Source organism: Macrosteles quadrilineatus, unplaced genomic scaffold (genome assembly GCF_028750875.1).
Source record: "Macrosteles quadrilineatus isolate MER2022 unplaced genomic scaffold, UCM_ALF_1.0 Scaffold_6__1_contigs__length_79288215, whole genome shotgun sequence".
NCBI classification, from domain to species: domain Eukaryota; kingdom Metazoa; phylum Arthropoda; class Insecta; order Hemiptera; family Cicadellidae; genus Macrosteles; species Macrosteles quadrilineatus.
The window spans coordinates 34,025,627-34,043,115 of NW_026542599.1; the positions used below are offsets into that span (position 1 = coordinate 34,025,627).

At 34.7% G+C, this 17,489-nt stretch overlaps 2 protein-coding genes across 4 annotated transcripts in view; one reads left to right on the forward strand and one right to left on the reverse strand.

Moving 5' to 3' along the window:
* LOC128996423 (coiled-coil domain-containing protein 124) overlaps positions 1–17,489 on the forward strand; it is a 463,618-nt gene that overhangs the window by 260,940 nt on the left and 185,189 nt on the right. The gene's annotated exons all lie outside the window — the stretch shown is intronic.
* LOC128996417 (peptidylglycine alpha-hydroxylating monooxygenase-like) overlaps positions 172–17,489 on the reverse strand; it is a 39,334-nt gene continuing 22,016 nt past the window's right edge. For 2 of the 3 annotated variants that reach the window (XM_054421737.1, XM_054421736.1), the window contains 6 exons: positions 16,691–16,756; positions 15,663–15,711; positions 8,651–8,796; positions 7,517–7,659; positions 5,350–5,399; positions 172–4,659 (listed from right to left, as the gene is read on the reverse strand). In XM_054421737.1, the coding sequence (XP_054277712.1) occupies positions 4,497–4,659; positions 5,350–5,399; positions 7,517–7,659; positions 8,651–8,796; positions 15,663–15,711; positions 16,691–16,756 (617 nt within the window). In that variant the 3' untranslated portion in view covers positions 172–4,496. The remainder of the gene's footprint in view (positions 4,660–5,349; positions 5,400–7,516; positions 7,660–8,650; positions 8,797–15,662; positions 15,712–16,690; positions 16,757–17,489) is intronic. The other variant, XM_054421738.1, reaches the window with a different exon arrangement.

Below are 17,489 nucleotides of genomic sequence, written 5' to 3' on the forward strand. Positions count from 1 at the left end.
AAGTTGTTTACCAAAGTTTTTGTTATAAAAAAATTTATCTTGCTCATTTATGTGATATTTAAGTTCTATTTGATCATAAAACTATTTTGTTTGAAGATTGTAAGATTATTAATATTGAAATTACAACAAACCCATGCAAGGATAAAAATGTGTCAATAAGATAAAACAATATTAGTAGAATATACTTTATTTGCTATTTTTGGCGGCAAACAAAAAATATTTATTTCTTATGTGGATTAACCACTACAATACAGTCTAAAAACAAATTAAAGGAATTCATTCCAATTAGGATATTTTGAAATGTTTACATTTACATAAAACCTTTAAAACGACAATGTGATAATTTGTTGTGACTTTACATAATAATACAAATTAGGTATACAGAAAATACTGATGACCATAAGTTAGAATGCCTTTAACGTCAACTACCATAGGTTGTACTGACTATAAAGTGATGTTTGAGCTTGCATATAAAAAATAGTGTTTGAGTTCAAAAATATGATTGCATACTGAAAAACTAATTATAGTGACAGTTTTGGTTTTGTGTAAGTTTTTGTGCCATTTTCTACAACTAATGATACGTACTTCAGTTCACAACAGTCATTGATTTAAATAAACATTTGATAGATTAACATTTACACTCAACAAAGGTTTCAAGATGCCTTATTTTCTGAAATATTCATCAATTGTTTCTAGATATTTATTTTTATTTTTTTCCTAGGACACTAGGCACAAGCCCAGAATTGTTTTTCACATTACTTCAGACTAGACCTAGGGGTAACGGCATTATCACTTAGATAAAATCCGTTGGTGATTGGGCGGGATTTGAACCAGAGGCCCCAGGAACCGAAGTTCCACTCTCTAACCACTAGACCAGCTCACTTTCCGTTTCTGGATATTGCCTTGTTGTTTGTAGCATACATTTGTTTTGTTGGAAAGATAGATGCAACAATTCTAATTTAAATTTTGTGTTTATATATAACACATCTTCCTTAACATCAACATTTGTTTCTACTAGTTAATTACTGTATGGACATTGTTTTGAAGATTTCATTTATAAGATCGAGAAAAGAAAAATCCTTTTGTCAACACTAGACAAGAATCCAAAAATAAAATTTATACTTATCTTAACATATTAGTAGACATCCATAATTGGTCCGCACAGCGCACATATATAAAATTCATTCTAGATCCAACATTTCATAAAACATATTCATTGTTTTTCATCATGAGCATGACCTAACAAAAGAACAAATAAATTTAACAAAAGGTACCTTGTTCAAATACTTGATTCCATTTAGTACAGATATTTTTCTGCATTGACATGTTGTTCATAATGGTTTTTTTTACCAAGCACTCATTTAAATATAACATTAGTAAGTAAGATAGGTACTTTTAATTGAGAAATAAATTGTTCTTTGTATTGATATTTTTATACTTAATTTAAGTAACTATATAAAAAACTTTTATGTAATTAAACAGTCCACTTAAATAAAGTAAATATAACAATATAGTTGTGATGTTTTTAAATTAAGACAGTGATTGTTAAAAGTAAGTAAAAACTAAATTCTAAATTCTAAAGGGGATGAGGAATTGTTGCAGTCTTTACCTAGCTGAGATTTGTAGCTGAGATTGTGCAGTTGGATTGATTGTTAGCTTGAGATTCGTAGCAAGCTATTGAATCCCCGTTCTTATTAATCAAAAATAAAATAATACCTCATCACATTAGTAAAATAAAAATAATACAAAGTTGTAATTTAAAATAACATACGTTTCCTCCAAAATTAAATCCTAAGCCTTTGCACTCCTACTATTTGTTACATATCAACTTTACAAGTCCAAAAGCAGAGTTTGTTCAATATTTAATAATTGTTCTGTTATATTAATTTAGAAATTTAAATTCTACAAAAACAAACTTGAAGGAAAAAGGTGACAAAGGAAAATTGAGGATTGAGTGCAAACAATATAAAATTTACAATACTAACATAAAATAGCCTTAAAATCCTAAAAAAAACATGCTGTGATGTTTTAGACATAGGAGTCCCATGGAATAAACTAAATGTCTTTGTAAAAATTGCATTCTACTCTAGCTGCAGAATTAGATTGTGCAAAATGTATTGAACTAAACTTAATATGTCATAAAGTAGTGACATTTTCCCCTGTTTACTTGTTTAGAATTGAGTTTTTTACCAAGCTTTAAGTATAAGATTTTAAAAGTTACACATGGCTACAGCTCAAAAAGTCAGAATTTTGTAGATTCTTTATTCCATCAAAACCAGTTCACTAGGCTCATAATCCCTGCAAGTGAAAAAATCTCTCTTTTCGTTTGACCTATGTCACTTTCTTCTTGGCAATCTAAGAGGTAGGGCACAACCTTAATTTCTAAAAATAATCACAAAACCGCCCTGTACAAAATAAAAACCAAATATAAACCAACCTAAAAAAATAAATTAATATACAAAATCAACACTTATTTCAACTAAAATAACTAGTTTAAAAATATCACACAATACTTAAAAAATTAAACGAAACAGCATAATTTATTCATATATAAAATACTTTAAACATTTTCTATAGCCTACTGGACGACAATTAAAAATTAAGTACTCAAAAGGTTAAAATTGACTAATAAAACAAGCTTAGTCATACTAAAAAAAAATAAAAAAAAACTTTTGCATAACAGACTTAAACACAACCTAAAAAGAGGACAATTACTTAGTGTATTACTAGGAATGTTTTGAATTTGAACAATAAGATTTACAGTATAGATGGAAATGATAAATTACAAAAATATATACTTCAACTACAAATATGGAATTGTAATAATGTTAACATGTCTGTTTCAGCAATGTATAAAAAAATACCTACATTTGTTTTTGATTGGATTGAGATTCAGGAAATAATAATATTTTATACATCTTAAATATAAGTAAAACAAGTTAAGTAGACAGACAATATTTGATCTAAAATTGAATGAAGGTTTTTTAATAACTTAAATAAACTAGTTTCATTTCAAATTGTATTAAAAATACACAAAATGTACCTCAATCATCTTCAAAAGTGTTTTTTTTTTAGTTGCTCTAGATTTTGTGTGTTTCCAATACAATTTAAAATAAATCTATATGGTAATCATAAAACACAAGCCTTTTGTATATGAAATAATGAATAACCTCATATACAGCAGACTCTTTGCAATCCAACATCTACAACACAGGGTTTTACTGAAACTAGCTGCCAAAGTATGTGTGTTTTTAAAACACGGAGAAAGTTGTTGCAAAATTGGCGACCATACAAGAAAACTAGGAAGTCTTCATACATCTAAAGATTTTAGCCTTTCAAATCTTTATCAATCATAGTATCTCTTCACAATATGTATTTGACAAGTAAGAGTCTTCTCTAATCATGATTTATAATGAATTACGAACAATTTCCAAACAATTACTTTGTTTATAGTTTAAACAATTACTATACAGGATATTAATAGGTAAACGTAAACCACATTCTTTACAATTCCATCACACCACTACGCTATCAATGTATAGCCACAAATGTAGCGGGTTCGGTGGTTTAAAATTCTGCTTTCTTCAATAATTTATTTCCATCCCACAAGTCTCCAATACATGCTATTTATGCATAATTGTTTGTTTTCGCTATGTCTGTGAAAATTGAAATATCAATGGAACATAATTAGCCACAATGACCTGGTCGTAACTCAAAATGAAAACTGGCTTCGTTGAAAGCAGACTTTTAACCACTTTTTACTGAACTAAATTATTTACACACTTTTAAGTTTATTTTATAGTAGACAAATTATTATATTAAGTATTCACTATTTGTATCATTGTGAGAGAATAATTGATATACAGTGTTGAGGTGGTTTTGTACAAAAAAGTTCAAAGTTTCTATGATATAGATATTTTCGACAACACTAAGAAAATCTGTTGAACCATAATGGTGACTAGTCAATTGATAAAAGAAATTAACCAAATTTACATTTGAATGGATAGAATACTTAAATAAATAAAGTTTAAGATTCTTTATGTTGTTTTAGTTATCATCAAAGTTATGTAAACATTAAACAAAATTTGTTGTGTTTTAGTTGCGAGTTTGAGTGTACCACACACTATTAAACCTTGTCCTTTTTTGTACCACCGTTAAAGTTCCAGTAAAGTCCCATAGTATAGCAGTTAACACTCAGGAAATTGAGTTTTATGTACAAGATACTGATTAAGTAGGATAGATAAGGAAGACAATGGGAATGGTCAGGAATGTAGAACTGCAAAACCAATGGATCGGCAACCAGCTGTATAAAAAATTTGATTTTTCCAAATGTGAAAAACTAAACCTTAATATTTCAACTGTAAAATACGGTCAGCTTTTACAAAATGTCTGACTTAAAGAAGTCAAGAGTTAATCTTACAAAATTTTCAGGCTGAAAATACCTGTAGTTGCACACTTATGATCGATCCAAAGGTTTTCTCCGATTACGTTGAGGTTTAGTCCAGGGTTGAGGCGTCTTTGTCAGGGATGTTGTTGAGTTCAGAGTTCCAGTAATAGAAGGGAGGACCCCGGGAAAAGCAATACTTCTGGTCCAATGGTTCGCCTTCTTCAACGTAATACATGATGTAAAAGTTGCACATCTCGTCTTTGTTTGTCGGTCTGGAAGAATAGTTATTTATGTCACATTACATGTCAGTACATCATATAAATGACAGGACATATTGCCAAGGGTTAAATCTAAGACCTAAAACTAAAATACTACTGTTTTTGTATAAAAAAATATAAATCTTCCAGAAATATGATAAAGAACAAATCAATTTTACCCTGTAAAAATTGAGGTAGGTGGAGTGGGTGGGTTCATTCATATACCTAATTCCAGCAGCCGTCCAAATAGTCAGCCAATGAATAAAAAGATTTCCTTTTGAGTCATTCTTTTGGGAAAGTCTGAGTTTTAAAAGATTTTCTAGATTACCAGATTATTTCTTGGCAAGTTATTTAAGACCAATCAATGCATTGTGGTTATTACTGGATATTTGTAATATTTATAAGCTATAGGTTTTATAATAATTTTATTTCTGCTATTATACCTAATTTTGTTTATAGTTTGGCTCTCTCTAAAAGTGGAAAAGTTTTTATAAATCCATCATGCTATTTCAAGAACATAGTGATAGTAAGAAATTTGACCCTGAAAATGTTGAAGAAATTTTGAACATTAGGTCCTAGAAGGAACTTGGCCATTGTATTACTGTTTTTGGAATTTAAACATATTTTGGAGTGAGAAGAGTTAAGCTAGATCAAGATCAAATAAATTTGTCAGTGACACAATGTAATTATTATTGAAACACTCACCCAGTGTAAGTGATGGACTTTCTGTTGCTGACCATTGTGCATCTGGCAGCCTGGAAACAATTTTAATAAGAATAAATAACTGATAAACCTACTTAACGTAAAACTAAGAGAAACAAGATTTCACGCTTTCTATTTGAGAGGGAAAATCTGCATATTAAAACCTTACTGCAGGACTTGATGGTACTTGATGGATTGTGTACAAACGATTTATCCATAATAATTTACTCTTATTAATTAATAGTTATCTTCTCATTCAAAACCGAACTGAAAATTTAAAATAGAGGTATAAGGCCGAGGACCAAAATTCTAGCACCATATCTTTGTCTCATTTTGATGGTGGTTTTTTTAATAGTTCTGGCATGTTAAGATTAAAACTATCGCTGAAGCTATCTGCAAAGTTTGCAGGATCAACAAATTGTCAATTTTACAAGGATCAAATAGTATCGATAATTACCATTTCCTCGATACCCAAGGTATTAAATTTTTTAGGCATCGAGAATCGGAATTGGCTCATTCTTATTTTTGAGGTTAGACCATTTAAGACTTAATCCACATTTTTTTCACAATTGATCAAATTCACAACTATACAGGGTGTCCACAAAATATTAGTACGAGACAAACCATGCTGTTACTTTTAAGCCTACGGTATTCTACCTGTGTTGGGTGTATCGGCTATCGGCCACATTCTAAAGTTCAGATATACTTGTACTATATATATTATAATAATTAATGTAGAGTTTGTTCATTTGAACATATACTATCATCTAAAATTAAAAGTGGCCTACAACCACTTACTGCCTTGTTTTGACGGCATCACCTCTTCTGCTTTCATCTTGTAGGGTAAATAACAACATCGTCTACCAGACCAAACACCTCAGTTGATGAACAAAGAAACAATCAGGGATGCCTCTCTCTAAGATCCCAACGTGATGCTATAAACGGAATCTCACTCAAGGATTGAAATGGAAGTGGCTTTTAGTTGGATTCCGGGAGAAACACGTCCATAATTTTCTATCTTAGTTCATCAAGTGTGATGCTTTTGGTTTGGTAGACAATGTCCTGTTGAAAGATACCCAATAAGAACACATTGAGTTGATGTCATCAAATGAGGAAGCCAGTATGTTGGTTAGCCTTGTCCATTGTGTCTGCTAGTAAACAATTTTTATTTTGGGCCACATTACCTGTCAAACAAAAAAATTGTTGTCAACGAAATTGGCAACGGGAAGCGGAACGAGTGCCGTCCTATTTTTTGCCGTGGGGGTCATAAACTGTCAAAACCGTCAGGTAGGCCTGAGTGCCGTTTGACTCCCCAAATTTAAAAATCTTTGTCACCAAGACTGATTTTCAAATATATAATAGGACCTTAGTCTGTCTTCAGTGTTAAATTAGTCTAGGGATGACTAGTTTCCGGTCAACGGCCCTTTATGAAATCCTTGTCAACATCAAATATGAGTTAGTCATAAATTCTAGAGAGGTCTTCATCGACACTTAAATACAATTCAACACATAAAGTTCACAATTAAAACACAATTTAAATGAAGATTGGCCGGCCACATTAATACAGAGGACGAACCGACACGGGTTGCACGGCGGACACAACAGAACTCAGTGACTCCCCAAAGCTTAAGAGTGATTCAGGAGAGAGGTATTAGTGGAAGGGGGTGTAATGGGCAGGATGTAACGGTGAACGGGTACAGTTTCCTAACTTGGCTAACCTTATATCGATTAAAAATATCGATTTGTTTTACTAAACCTTTATTCAATTTTTTATAATCAGCAAGTTTTATTAGGTTAGGTTAGGTCATAGCATTTTAATTCTATCCCTATAATCAAGTTTTGCTCATCCTGCCCCCCCCCCCCCCCCGGTCAATCTTTCCACCTCCATACCCGTTGCACAGTGGAACCGGTCTCCGATACCTGGCTGGCACTCGCACCGCCAAGCCTCAGGCTGTAAAATTACTCCTGTCAAAGTTTTTAAGTAACTGGCACTCGGCCCTGTACTCCTTGGCAACAATCATGAGTAAGATTAAACTGTAGCATCTGGCTAATACGGTTGACAATGGTAGAACATTGTATGTTGAAAAATGACAGTATGGCTTAAATATGAAACTAAACAAATCTTTTGTGGACACCCTGTACATATAGTTTTAATGGTCGAGTGACTAACCAGTATATCTCCCTCTGATACAGTGACAGTGTTGGCTACTGGGTAGAACATCTGGGGCAGTTGAGGACTTTTCTTGCCTATCAGAGTCCAGTGGTGTTGGCCCTGACTGTCCGTAGTCACTAGGTACCCGGACACGGCTTTACCTGTGGAGAATGACCCAACATTGATCATTGTAGTATACTGGGACTGTGGCGTCGTCCTGTAATCCAGCTACTTGGAGGTCACGAATTGTTGATAGTTATAAGCATGCACTGTGGATGCGATACTCCCTGGTGTGGATTAACTAGTGAGTACTATGACTATCAACGTAACTTTCAGCCACCAAGTAACGTATGTAAAACAGCTAAAAACATCATAGTGTGGTGAAAAATGATTTTATTGCCCAGTAACTGAGTACCAAGGTTTGAATCTCTATCTTGATTATTTTTTTTATATTTGAACTGTCCTGGAACTTTTTCCCCCCTGCATAAAAAACTAAATCTGTTTAAAATTATGGCTATTGACTGATTTGACTACTATGTCTAGCTTGAAAAAGAGGTTGTCCCATGAACATTTTGATTTTGATTTTTTATTAGGCCTACTAGCTCATATATGCAACAACTTAATTGTAGTCCACTTAGTTATTATTGAATTGTAAAGCGGTCCAACTCCAGGGTAGGAAACATGAAATTGTCTAACTGCTTCTGTAAAGTTACCAAAAGTAATATCCCACACACATCACTACACTTTTATTGTTCACCATTAACAGCCATTTCTCGCTTAGTTTCAGCAAAACTGAACTTGAGAGGCTTAAGTTATGATATTATGGTTCAACCAATATTCGTCAAAGAAGAATTTGGCCAACAATAAGTGTAAAAACTTCAATGCTGTAACCAAATGAGGTAATAACTCAAGAAAGTTATGTTTATAGGAAGAAAATTGGCAAAGTTTTCAATATGCCGCAATTTTGTTTCTAAAAGTGTAAGAAAGTTGAAATTTTATACACAATATATTTTACAACTTTTTTATAAATTGTGTAAAGTTTGAGTTTTTTCAGTACAAAAATGGACTGTTAGTTTAGTACAAAATCAAACATCTAAACCTCTTTGTGAGACACCCTGTATAAGTTATGTATGTGTTCTGGTGTTGTCTTACCGAGGCCGTGTGCGTGTGTACGGAAGGCAAACGGATGTATTGTCTTGTTCTCCTTGATCACACAGGAAGTTTCCATGTGTTCCTCAGACATAGGTGGTATCATCCCTGCAGTGCCCAGTAGATACACTCCAGCCAACTTGCTCATCCTAAGACACCACAATACATACTAGTGTACTAGGACATACAATAAATGTATGGTACCGGTATCTAAAATCACATTGAAATAATATGTGTGCTGTCACCAAGTATCCAGTTGACAGACATGAATGGAGTAATTTCCAAACCTAGAAAAAATGTGCCCGAAGAGTTCAGAGTGTTTGTAAGTGATCTTAAGCATTTTTTGCAAGATCTTTTACATGGTGTAATCCGACTGCTGTTGTTCATCAGTCTCGTTTGATGCAGAGACCAAAGTTAGGGGAGTTTCACATGTGGACCATGGTTTGCTGAATGAGAGAGATTATTGAACCAATGGGTAGGGCCTATAGATCCTTATAAAAACTATCAAGAACTATGATCAGTCCGGAAAGTATGAAACTCCCCCAATTGGCAAGCAAAGTTTCTCAAGTTCAATCCCTGTCTCGATGGAAAACCCACTTCCGGCTCCAGTGTGCATAGAGTTTGTATATAGAGTTTCTACAAACTCTCTAAGCCACTAACGCACATTTTCTACGTCGAAGAACTTTCTGCATACTTGGCAAGAGTTTCAATTTTCTTTCACGTTTTGGTTAGGAGCAGAAACCAGCTAGTACAGTAGTAGACAATGGTGCAAGGAACATGCTCTTGATCTCAGATATGAACTAGATCACTTGGCAGCGACAAAATCTACATGGGGACCTTAATCTACTGATAACACTCATATAACTCCTTTATTTGGTGGCTTTGAAGGACAGGTGGCAGATGTATCTACATATATTTGTAGATGTTGTGACAAGAACAGATACTTCCACTAACTGCGTAGACAGATTGGTTGGTGTTTGTGCAATAACCAGCAGGTTTGCAACACTTAGGTGCTACAGTACTTTCCCACACTCTATAAAAGTGCAGAAAGTAACAAGACCAGGTTTGGACCGTTCCATTTCAAAAACGTTAAAAAATGCCATTGGTTTCGATAACACACTGTTGTGACCTTGTATTCAGCATATCATTCTTCTCAAAATATTATACTTCTTGTGACTTCTCAAGAATAATTTTTTTTTTTATTTACCCTTTAATGAGTTTTTTGAGAAAAAACTTACTAAAAGTCGTAAACCCTCTTTATTCTTAATTTGTATAACCTGTAATTACCTTTATTTGTTAAGACTGGTTGTGGTTATATCAACCATTTATTTGTATTGGCATTTACAGATAGGTGGCAGACATATCAATTTCCCCCCAAAAAATATTTAAGCACCAAGTAGTCATTTGTTATGATTGTTTACAGTAGGAATATACAAACAAGATTAAAAAATTAAAGTTATATTTTTTCCCACGTGAGATGGGTTAATGTATTATGTTTTTGTCACAGAAACAAAAAATTTTAAAGCTATGTTCATGATTTTTTTTTAGTACAAGCATTGACTATTAGATACTGGTACAAGTCAACATAACCTTGATATCAAGAGCCTTGACTGCATGAGTATCCTGATAACAACACAGGTCTGACAATCATCATGAAAGTCTTCTGGCATTCTTATTTACACAAGATAACTGATAACTGAATGCAATTCAATATTTCCTGTTATTGCTATTATGTTGCCCGACTATAAGTAGGCATTTTTCAGGAACTTTTTTTAAAGATAGCAGAGCCTAATGGCTTATTATTTGAGTTAGGTACGTCTGTCTTCAATGTTTTGCCCTCGTCTTATGAATGCAAAATACATGTTATTTTGAAACTGAATTACAGTAGACCCCCTCTTAACCGACCTCGTATAAACCGATAATCGGATTATCCACCTTCGATTTTAAAATAATACAGTTTGTTTTAACCAACCTTACTTTGAGAGCAGTTCGGTTTAACCGCCGCTTTCTAGGAATCTCGGCATTTCCGCTCCCACTCTGGGCGATGAGAACTGAACCATACGCTTATTTCCACAGGATATGACAAAGAATAAGTTATTTTGTGTTGATCACAAAAAATTGTCATCATCGTTTGTAGCTCGAGCACATCTGATCTGATTGGTTATCTGTGCGGCAAATTTATAAGATCATAAAGTGTGTTACGATTTTGAGAATTGATTAACTTGTCGCTGGAGTAAACAAACAACGCAATTTGTAGGGAGGGCAGGGAAGGGGGGTTAACAACTCCAAGGTCACGATAGTTTTTGTGCCTCAAGCCTCCAGTGAGAGGCTATAAATAAACGTCCTGTCTTGTAACAAAATGGTTGCTTGTATCTTTATTTTTGACAAAAGGTTCTGTACTGTATTACGATGGATTTGGAAAGCATCAATTAATACATTACAGTACCTATAAAAGTTATTAAAATAGGAATTTTATTGACTCTTGCCTAGTATTATAATATATTCCACTGAAAGTAGGCCTATTTGACTTCACCGTGTTTTGTGTTTATTTTTGACTTTTCTATCAATACGAAAAAGGAGATAAGAGTAGTTTATTTTATGAATAATGCAAGTATAACTTTAAAATAATGATTATATAATTCCAAATGAATAACACTTAATTATGTAATAATTTTAGGGATTGCCCGTTTTATCCAACCTTTTGAGTTATCCGACCTAGGTCCAGTCCCATTAGGGTCGGTTAAGAGGGGGTCTACTGTAGTTAGAAATACTAAAATGCCTGATCAAGGTCTACATCACAAAGAGCTACCCATCCTATCATAATTACAGCGCCGCCCACCATTTATTTTATATGGACATACCAAGCTTTGCAATACAGGTCAACTCATGAGTTGCAAAATAGGCCAAACATAAGCAGAATTCAAATCTTTAATCTACGGCGTTGTCTCCTGGTTGAGGAGTCGCCTTAAACCGCTTAGCCATTGATCAAAATTAATTTATGGTTTACTGCAAATGCAATACTGTTAAAACCTATCACCAAAGCTCGGTAGTTCTAAGAGTGTCTAAAAGATTGCAACATCAGAAGAAAAGATAAAAAGCTTGCAGGTACAGTTTTCAGCAGTTTGTGAGTTTTACTAGTAGTACGCTTATTCTGCACGTAACAGGATGAGTGAACATGAGCGCAATAATGAAAGAGTTTACCAACACCTAGCACACTTACCGGTGTCACTGGTGTACACAATAATGTTATTTGTATGGGCAAATCGACCCATGAGTCGGGGCAAATAATGGTGAGTCGGTGACTCAAGTCGGTAGCGTCACGCGAACTTCGGGCCAAAGGCAGCGATGTTGTGAGTTCGGATCCTGGTCACTGCCACTAAATTTTATCAGTACAGTTCACCTTTGTACTGTACCGGCTCACCAATTGCTTTGCTGTAAACGATCCACGCACGGGCGAGGTTAAAAGAGGCTGGACCAACCTCTTAAAAAAACCAAATCTCAGTCAACAACAATCCTAACTTCTCGTCCATTAATTAACCAAAGTCATTGGTAATATACGTAACGTATTTCCTGTTTCCCTCTCTTCTCATCGCATTTTATTATTGCAGATACGTTGAGTTAACTGTCACAAAGAGTTCCCACACTCTGGACTGTTCACCTTGACTACTTCCTTTACCACTTCCTACGTCGTGGACCTGTTTCCCTCCCTTCCCATAGCATTTTTAGAATTGCAGATACTGTACATTATTCTAATTATCACAAAGGGTTTCTACACTCCGGAATGCTCGCCTCAACTATTTCCTTCACCACTTCCTACGTCGTAGACCTGTTTCCCTCCCTTCCTATAGCATTTTAGAATTTCAAATAGATTAATTTAACTTTCACAAAGGGTTCCCACACTCCGGACTGTTCACCTTGACTACATCCTTCACCACTTCCTACGTCGTGGACCTATTTCCCTCCCTTCCTACAGCATTTTAGAATTTCAAATAGATTAATTTAACTTTCACAAAGGGTTCCCACACTCCGGACTGCTCACCTTGACTACATCCTTCACCACTTCCTACGTCGTGGACCTGTTTCTCTCCCTTCCCATAGCATTTTAGAATTGCAGTTACATTAATCTAACTATCACAAAGGGTTTTTACACTCCAGAATGCTCGCCTCGACTACTTCCATTACCACTTCCTACGTCGTGGACCTGTTTCGCTCCCTTCCAATAGCATTTTAGTATTGCAGGTATATTAATCTAACTGTCACAAAGGGTTTCTACAGTCCGGACTGCTCGCCTTGACTACTTCCATCACCGCTTCCTACGTCGTGGACCTGTTTCCTTCCCTTCCTATAGCATTTTAGTATTGCAGGTATATTAATCTAACTGTCACAAAGGGTTTCTACACTCCGGACTGCTCGCCTTGACTACTTCCTTTACCGCTTCCTACGTCGTGGACCTGTTTCCCACCCTTCCTATAGCATTTCATTATGGCAGATACATTAATCTAACTGCCACAAAGGGTTCCCACACTCCGGAATGCTCGCCTTGACTTCTACCTTCACTGCTTCCTAAGTGTCGTGAACCTGTTTCCCTCCCTTCCCATAGCATTTTTAGAATTGCAGATACATTATTCTAATTGTCACAAAGGCTTATGACACTCCGGACTGCTCACATTGACTACTTCCTTCACCACTTCCTACGTCGTATACCTGTTTCCCTCCCTTCCTATAGCATTTTAGTATTGCAGGTATATTAATCTAACTGTCACAAAGGGTTTCTACTCTCCGGACTGCTCGCCTTGACTACTTCCATCACCGCTTCCTTCGTCGTGGACCTGTTTCCCTCCCTTCCCATAGCATTTTCGAATTGCAGTTACACTAATCTAACTGTCACAAAGGGTTTCTACACTCCAGAATGCTCACCTCGACTACTTCCATTACCACTTCCAACGTCGTGGACCTGTTTCCCTCCCTTCCTATAGCATTTTAGTATTGCAGGTATATTAATCTAACTATCACAAAGGGTTTCTACACTCCGGACTGCTCGCATTGACTACTTCCATCACCGCTTCCTACGTCATGGACCTGTTTCCCTTTCTTCCCATAGCATTTTAGAATTGCAGTTACACTAATCTTACTGCCACAAAGGGTTTCTACACTCCAGAATGCTCGCCTCGACTACTTCCATTACCACTTCCTACGTCGTGGACCTGTTTCCCTCCCTTCCTATAGCACTTTAGTATTGCAGGTATATTAATCTAACTGTCACAAAGGGTTTCTACACTCCGGACTGCTCGCCTTGACTACTTCCATCACCGCTTCCGACGTCGTGGACCTGTTTCCTTCCCTTCCTATTGGAATTTAGAATTGCAGTTATATTAATCTAACTGCCACAAAGGCTTTCTACACTCCGGACTGCTCGCCTTGACTACTTCCATCACCGCTTCCTACGTCATGGACCTGTTTCCCTCCCTTCCTATAGCATTTTATTATGGTAGATACATTAATCTAACTGCCACAAAGGGTTCCCACACTCCGGAATGCTCGCCTTGACTACTTCCTTCACTACTTCCTAAGTGTCGTGAACCTGTTTCCCTCCCTTCCCATAGCATTTTTAGAATTGCAGATACATTATTCTAATTGTCACAAAGGCTTCCCACACTCCGGACTGCTCACTTTGACTACTTCCTTCACCACTTCCTACATCGTGGACCTATTTCTCTCCCTTCCCATAGCATTTTTAGAATTGCAGATACATTATTCTAACTGTCATAAAGGCCCCCCACACTCCGCAGCGCTCGCCTTGACTACTTCCTTCACTATTTCCTTCACTACTTCCTACATCGTAGACCTGTTTCCCTATCTTTCCATAGCATTTAAGTATTACAGATACGTTAATTTAACAGTCATAAAGGGTTTCCGTACTCCTTTCTTTTCACTGCTCACCTTTCCGCTTTCTTTACTACTCTCTACGTCGGGGACCTGTCCCCCCCCCCCTTCGCATAGCATTTTAGTATAAAAATATACCAACATTTTTGAATATTTAATATTCAATGCCAACATTAAATTGAATAATGTAAAAAGCTGCTTTGTTCTAAATACATACATACCTATATACTTTTAATTAAAATGCGAAATTTTAATACTGAGCATAAACGGTATATAACTGCCGACTAATATAGTTAAGTTCAATATGGTTCAATTTATTATTATGGAAGTTGTGAGATTTAATTAGCTTAAATAACATTATTCTGAAAGCTTTGAAATTATAATGATATATATTCATAGACGCCAAACTGTTTACTCCATGAATGAAAGAGCTTAGAGTAAAAGTCGTTCTCTCTGTCTTAAGTAGACAACAAAATTGTTGGTCGCAAAACGTAAACAAATAAAAAGAAGAAGAAGGTAGCTCCTAATGTTATTCTTATGGGACAAATTTAAAAATGTTTTTTAAGTATTTTATAATTACTACTGAGCGGAATCGTCTAGAATTTTAATGGTGTCTTTACACTGGTGTCATAACTATTTGTGCAAAATTTGAACGCTATAAGTGCAACGGTTCTTGAGTTTTAGGTGCGAACACACACACACACATACTCTAGCGGACAACTTTTCTCCGACTCCGCTATACACGATACATAGATTCGTTCACTTCGTTCACTCATCTATTAGCATAAATTTTAAACACTATTGATGCTATCAATCCACTAGAATCCTATCCTCCAGGTTAGAAGTTGTATTCTCTAATTATTTTATTTATTAAATAGTTGTAAGAGAAGTGTTTGCTACATTACTCATGATGGCTAACATATCACAAGGTTAAGAGTTTCTAGATTGAATTTACTCCAAACTACCAATATGTATTATATATACAGGGCTAAAACAAATCTGTAGGACTCAATCCAGACTTTTAGATTAGTTCCACACAATAACAGCCTCATACATCAAGAGAAACACTATTGAAATTGCAATCAATTTTGTAAAGTAATTGATCAAAGTTTAAAATACGGAGATTACTTACGGTCGCTCAGTGTAGTAGAGAAACACTCCAGAATCATCAGTGCTACCATCTGTGAAAAATATATTTGTTTAGGTGCTAAATGTGATACAAATCAATTAGTACCATAACCTGTTTCTTAAGTCAACTATAAGAAGATGTAACAAACTCATAACAACGCAATTAAGTTGTGACTTCCACTGTCACTATACTGTGTTCACAAAATTGAGGCGGTTTGAGGGTAAGTGATTTCATCCCCTCCACCTCTATATTACTTTGAAACAACAGCTGAAAGCTGCAGCTGATGTATACATTGAGATAAAAAAAGCGATCGTGGATCTCAGGAAACCTTCCCCTTAAACCGCAAAAATTTTGTGAACGGAGTAAAACACTTAAGTATTCTAAGTACAGCCCAAGTTGGCCAAGTTACATATTATGTATGCAATTTTAGACAGTGTTTGTTAGTATTACGTTGTTAGTATTAGCATTGAATATTGATAGAATTATATGTCCCATTCCCATGTACCTACATGAGTTGTCGCCAGGTTTTTTTTATCAAAATGGAAACAGCTGAAGTCAGACAATGATAGATTGTGCTGATGTCAAAAACTTATTTTTAACCAAGTCAAATATGAACCACAACACATGCATGATCTTTCTAACCTCAATCTAACATTCCGTTAAGAATGAGGAATAACTGATTAGACAAAACAAAAACAATACACAGGACTTGCGTTCATCATGGATCTTGTAAAAATAACATTTAACTATACAAATTTCTAATACCCTAATCCAAACTACTTCATGCTTGTTAAAAATTAAATGGGTGTGTTTAAAAATCAATCATTGCAATACATTGTAAAAATTTGTACTAATTCTACTTTACAAATACAATATGATGTTTCGTGAGAATAATATTAATATGATTAAAAACCTTGGGAGAACGAAATAATGTTGACCTTCTCATGCAGAACTTAAAATGCTTTCCAACATGCTTTGAAAACAGGCTAGAACATGCAGATTTTGCATAATACAAGAAGTAAATACAGTACCAGGTATAGAGTTGGTTGACATTTCATTATGATGACCATGTTTTTTGTGCATTTGCATTTGCCCTCCTAGAATATGAATAAAAAGGTGTTTATTTTCAAATTACTTAAACATTGTGTTAAACAAACCAACTACAATGTGGAACCTTGATAACAATAGTGTCATTTTCAACACCCTACAATTTATATTACCTTTAATCACAAGTTATTGTAAACTTCTATAAGAAGTCAAACTTTATTGCAAGTCTTATTTAATAATTTCTCTGAGAGACCAATTGTTGAGATTCTGCTGTATGACTATCAACATTGGAATACTCCTATAGAGTATTAACACCACCATCTGCACTAAACCTGAAGACTGAGTAAATTTCCATTTACCTGGTTGGATTTTCAGTAAAATATTCCCCTAAAACTATCAGATATAATTGTTAATGAGTACAGTACTTATCTATACAGATTAAATTCTAAGATCTATACAGGTTAACTTATCTGCTACAGAGAAGGTTATCAAGTTTTTTTACTATTGAAATGTTAATAGCTTAGTATCAAATACAACTCAGCCAAATTTGATCAAAATATATCTCTAGACAAATAAACTAAATCAGTTTATATAATCCCCATTAGAAAAACATAAAGGTATTAAAATGTTACAATTTAGGTTTTTTTAAATTTTCAACATAGCCATTACGCGTACAACAATGCATCAATGTACTAAAATATTTTTTTAGAGAAATATTGCAAAACTTAATGCTTTGTAGATATTAAATGGAAAACAAAAGTTTTAACCCATAAAACCCTATTT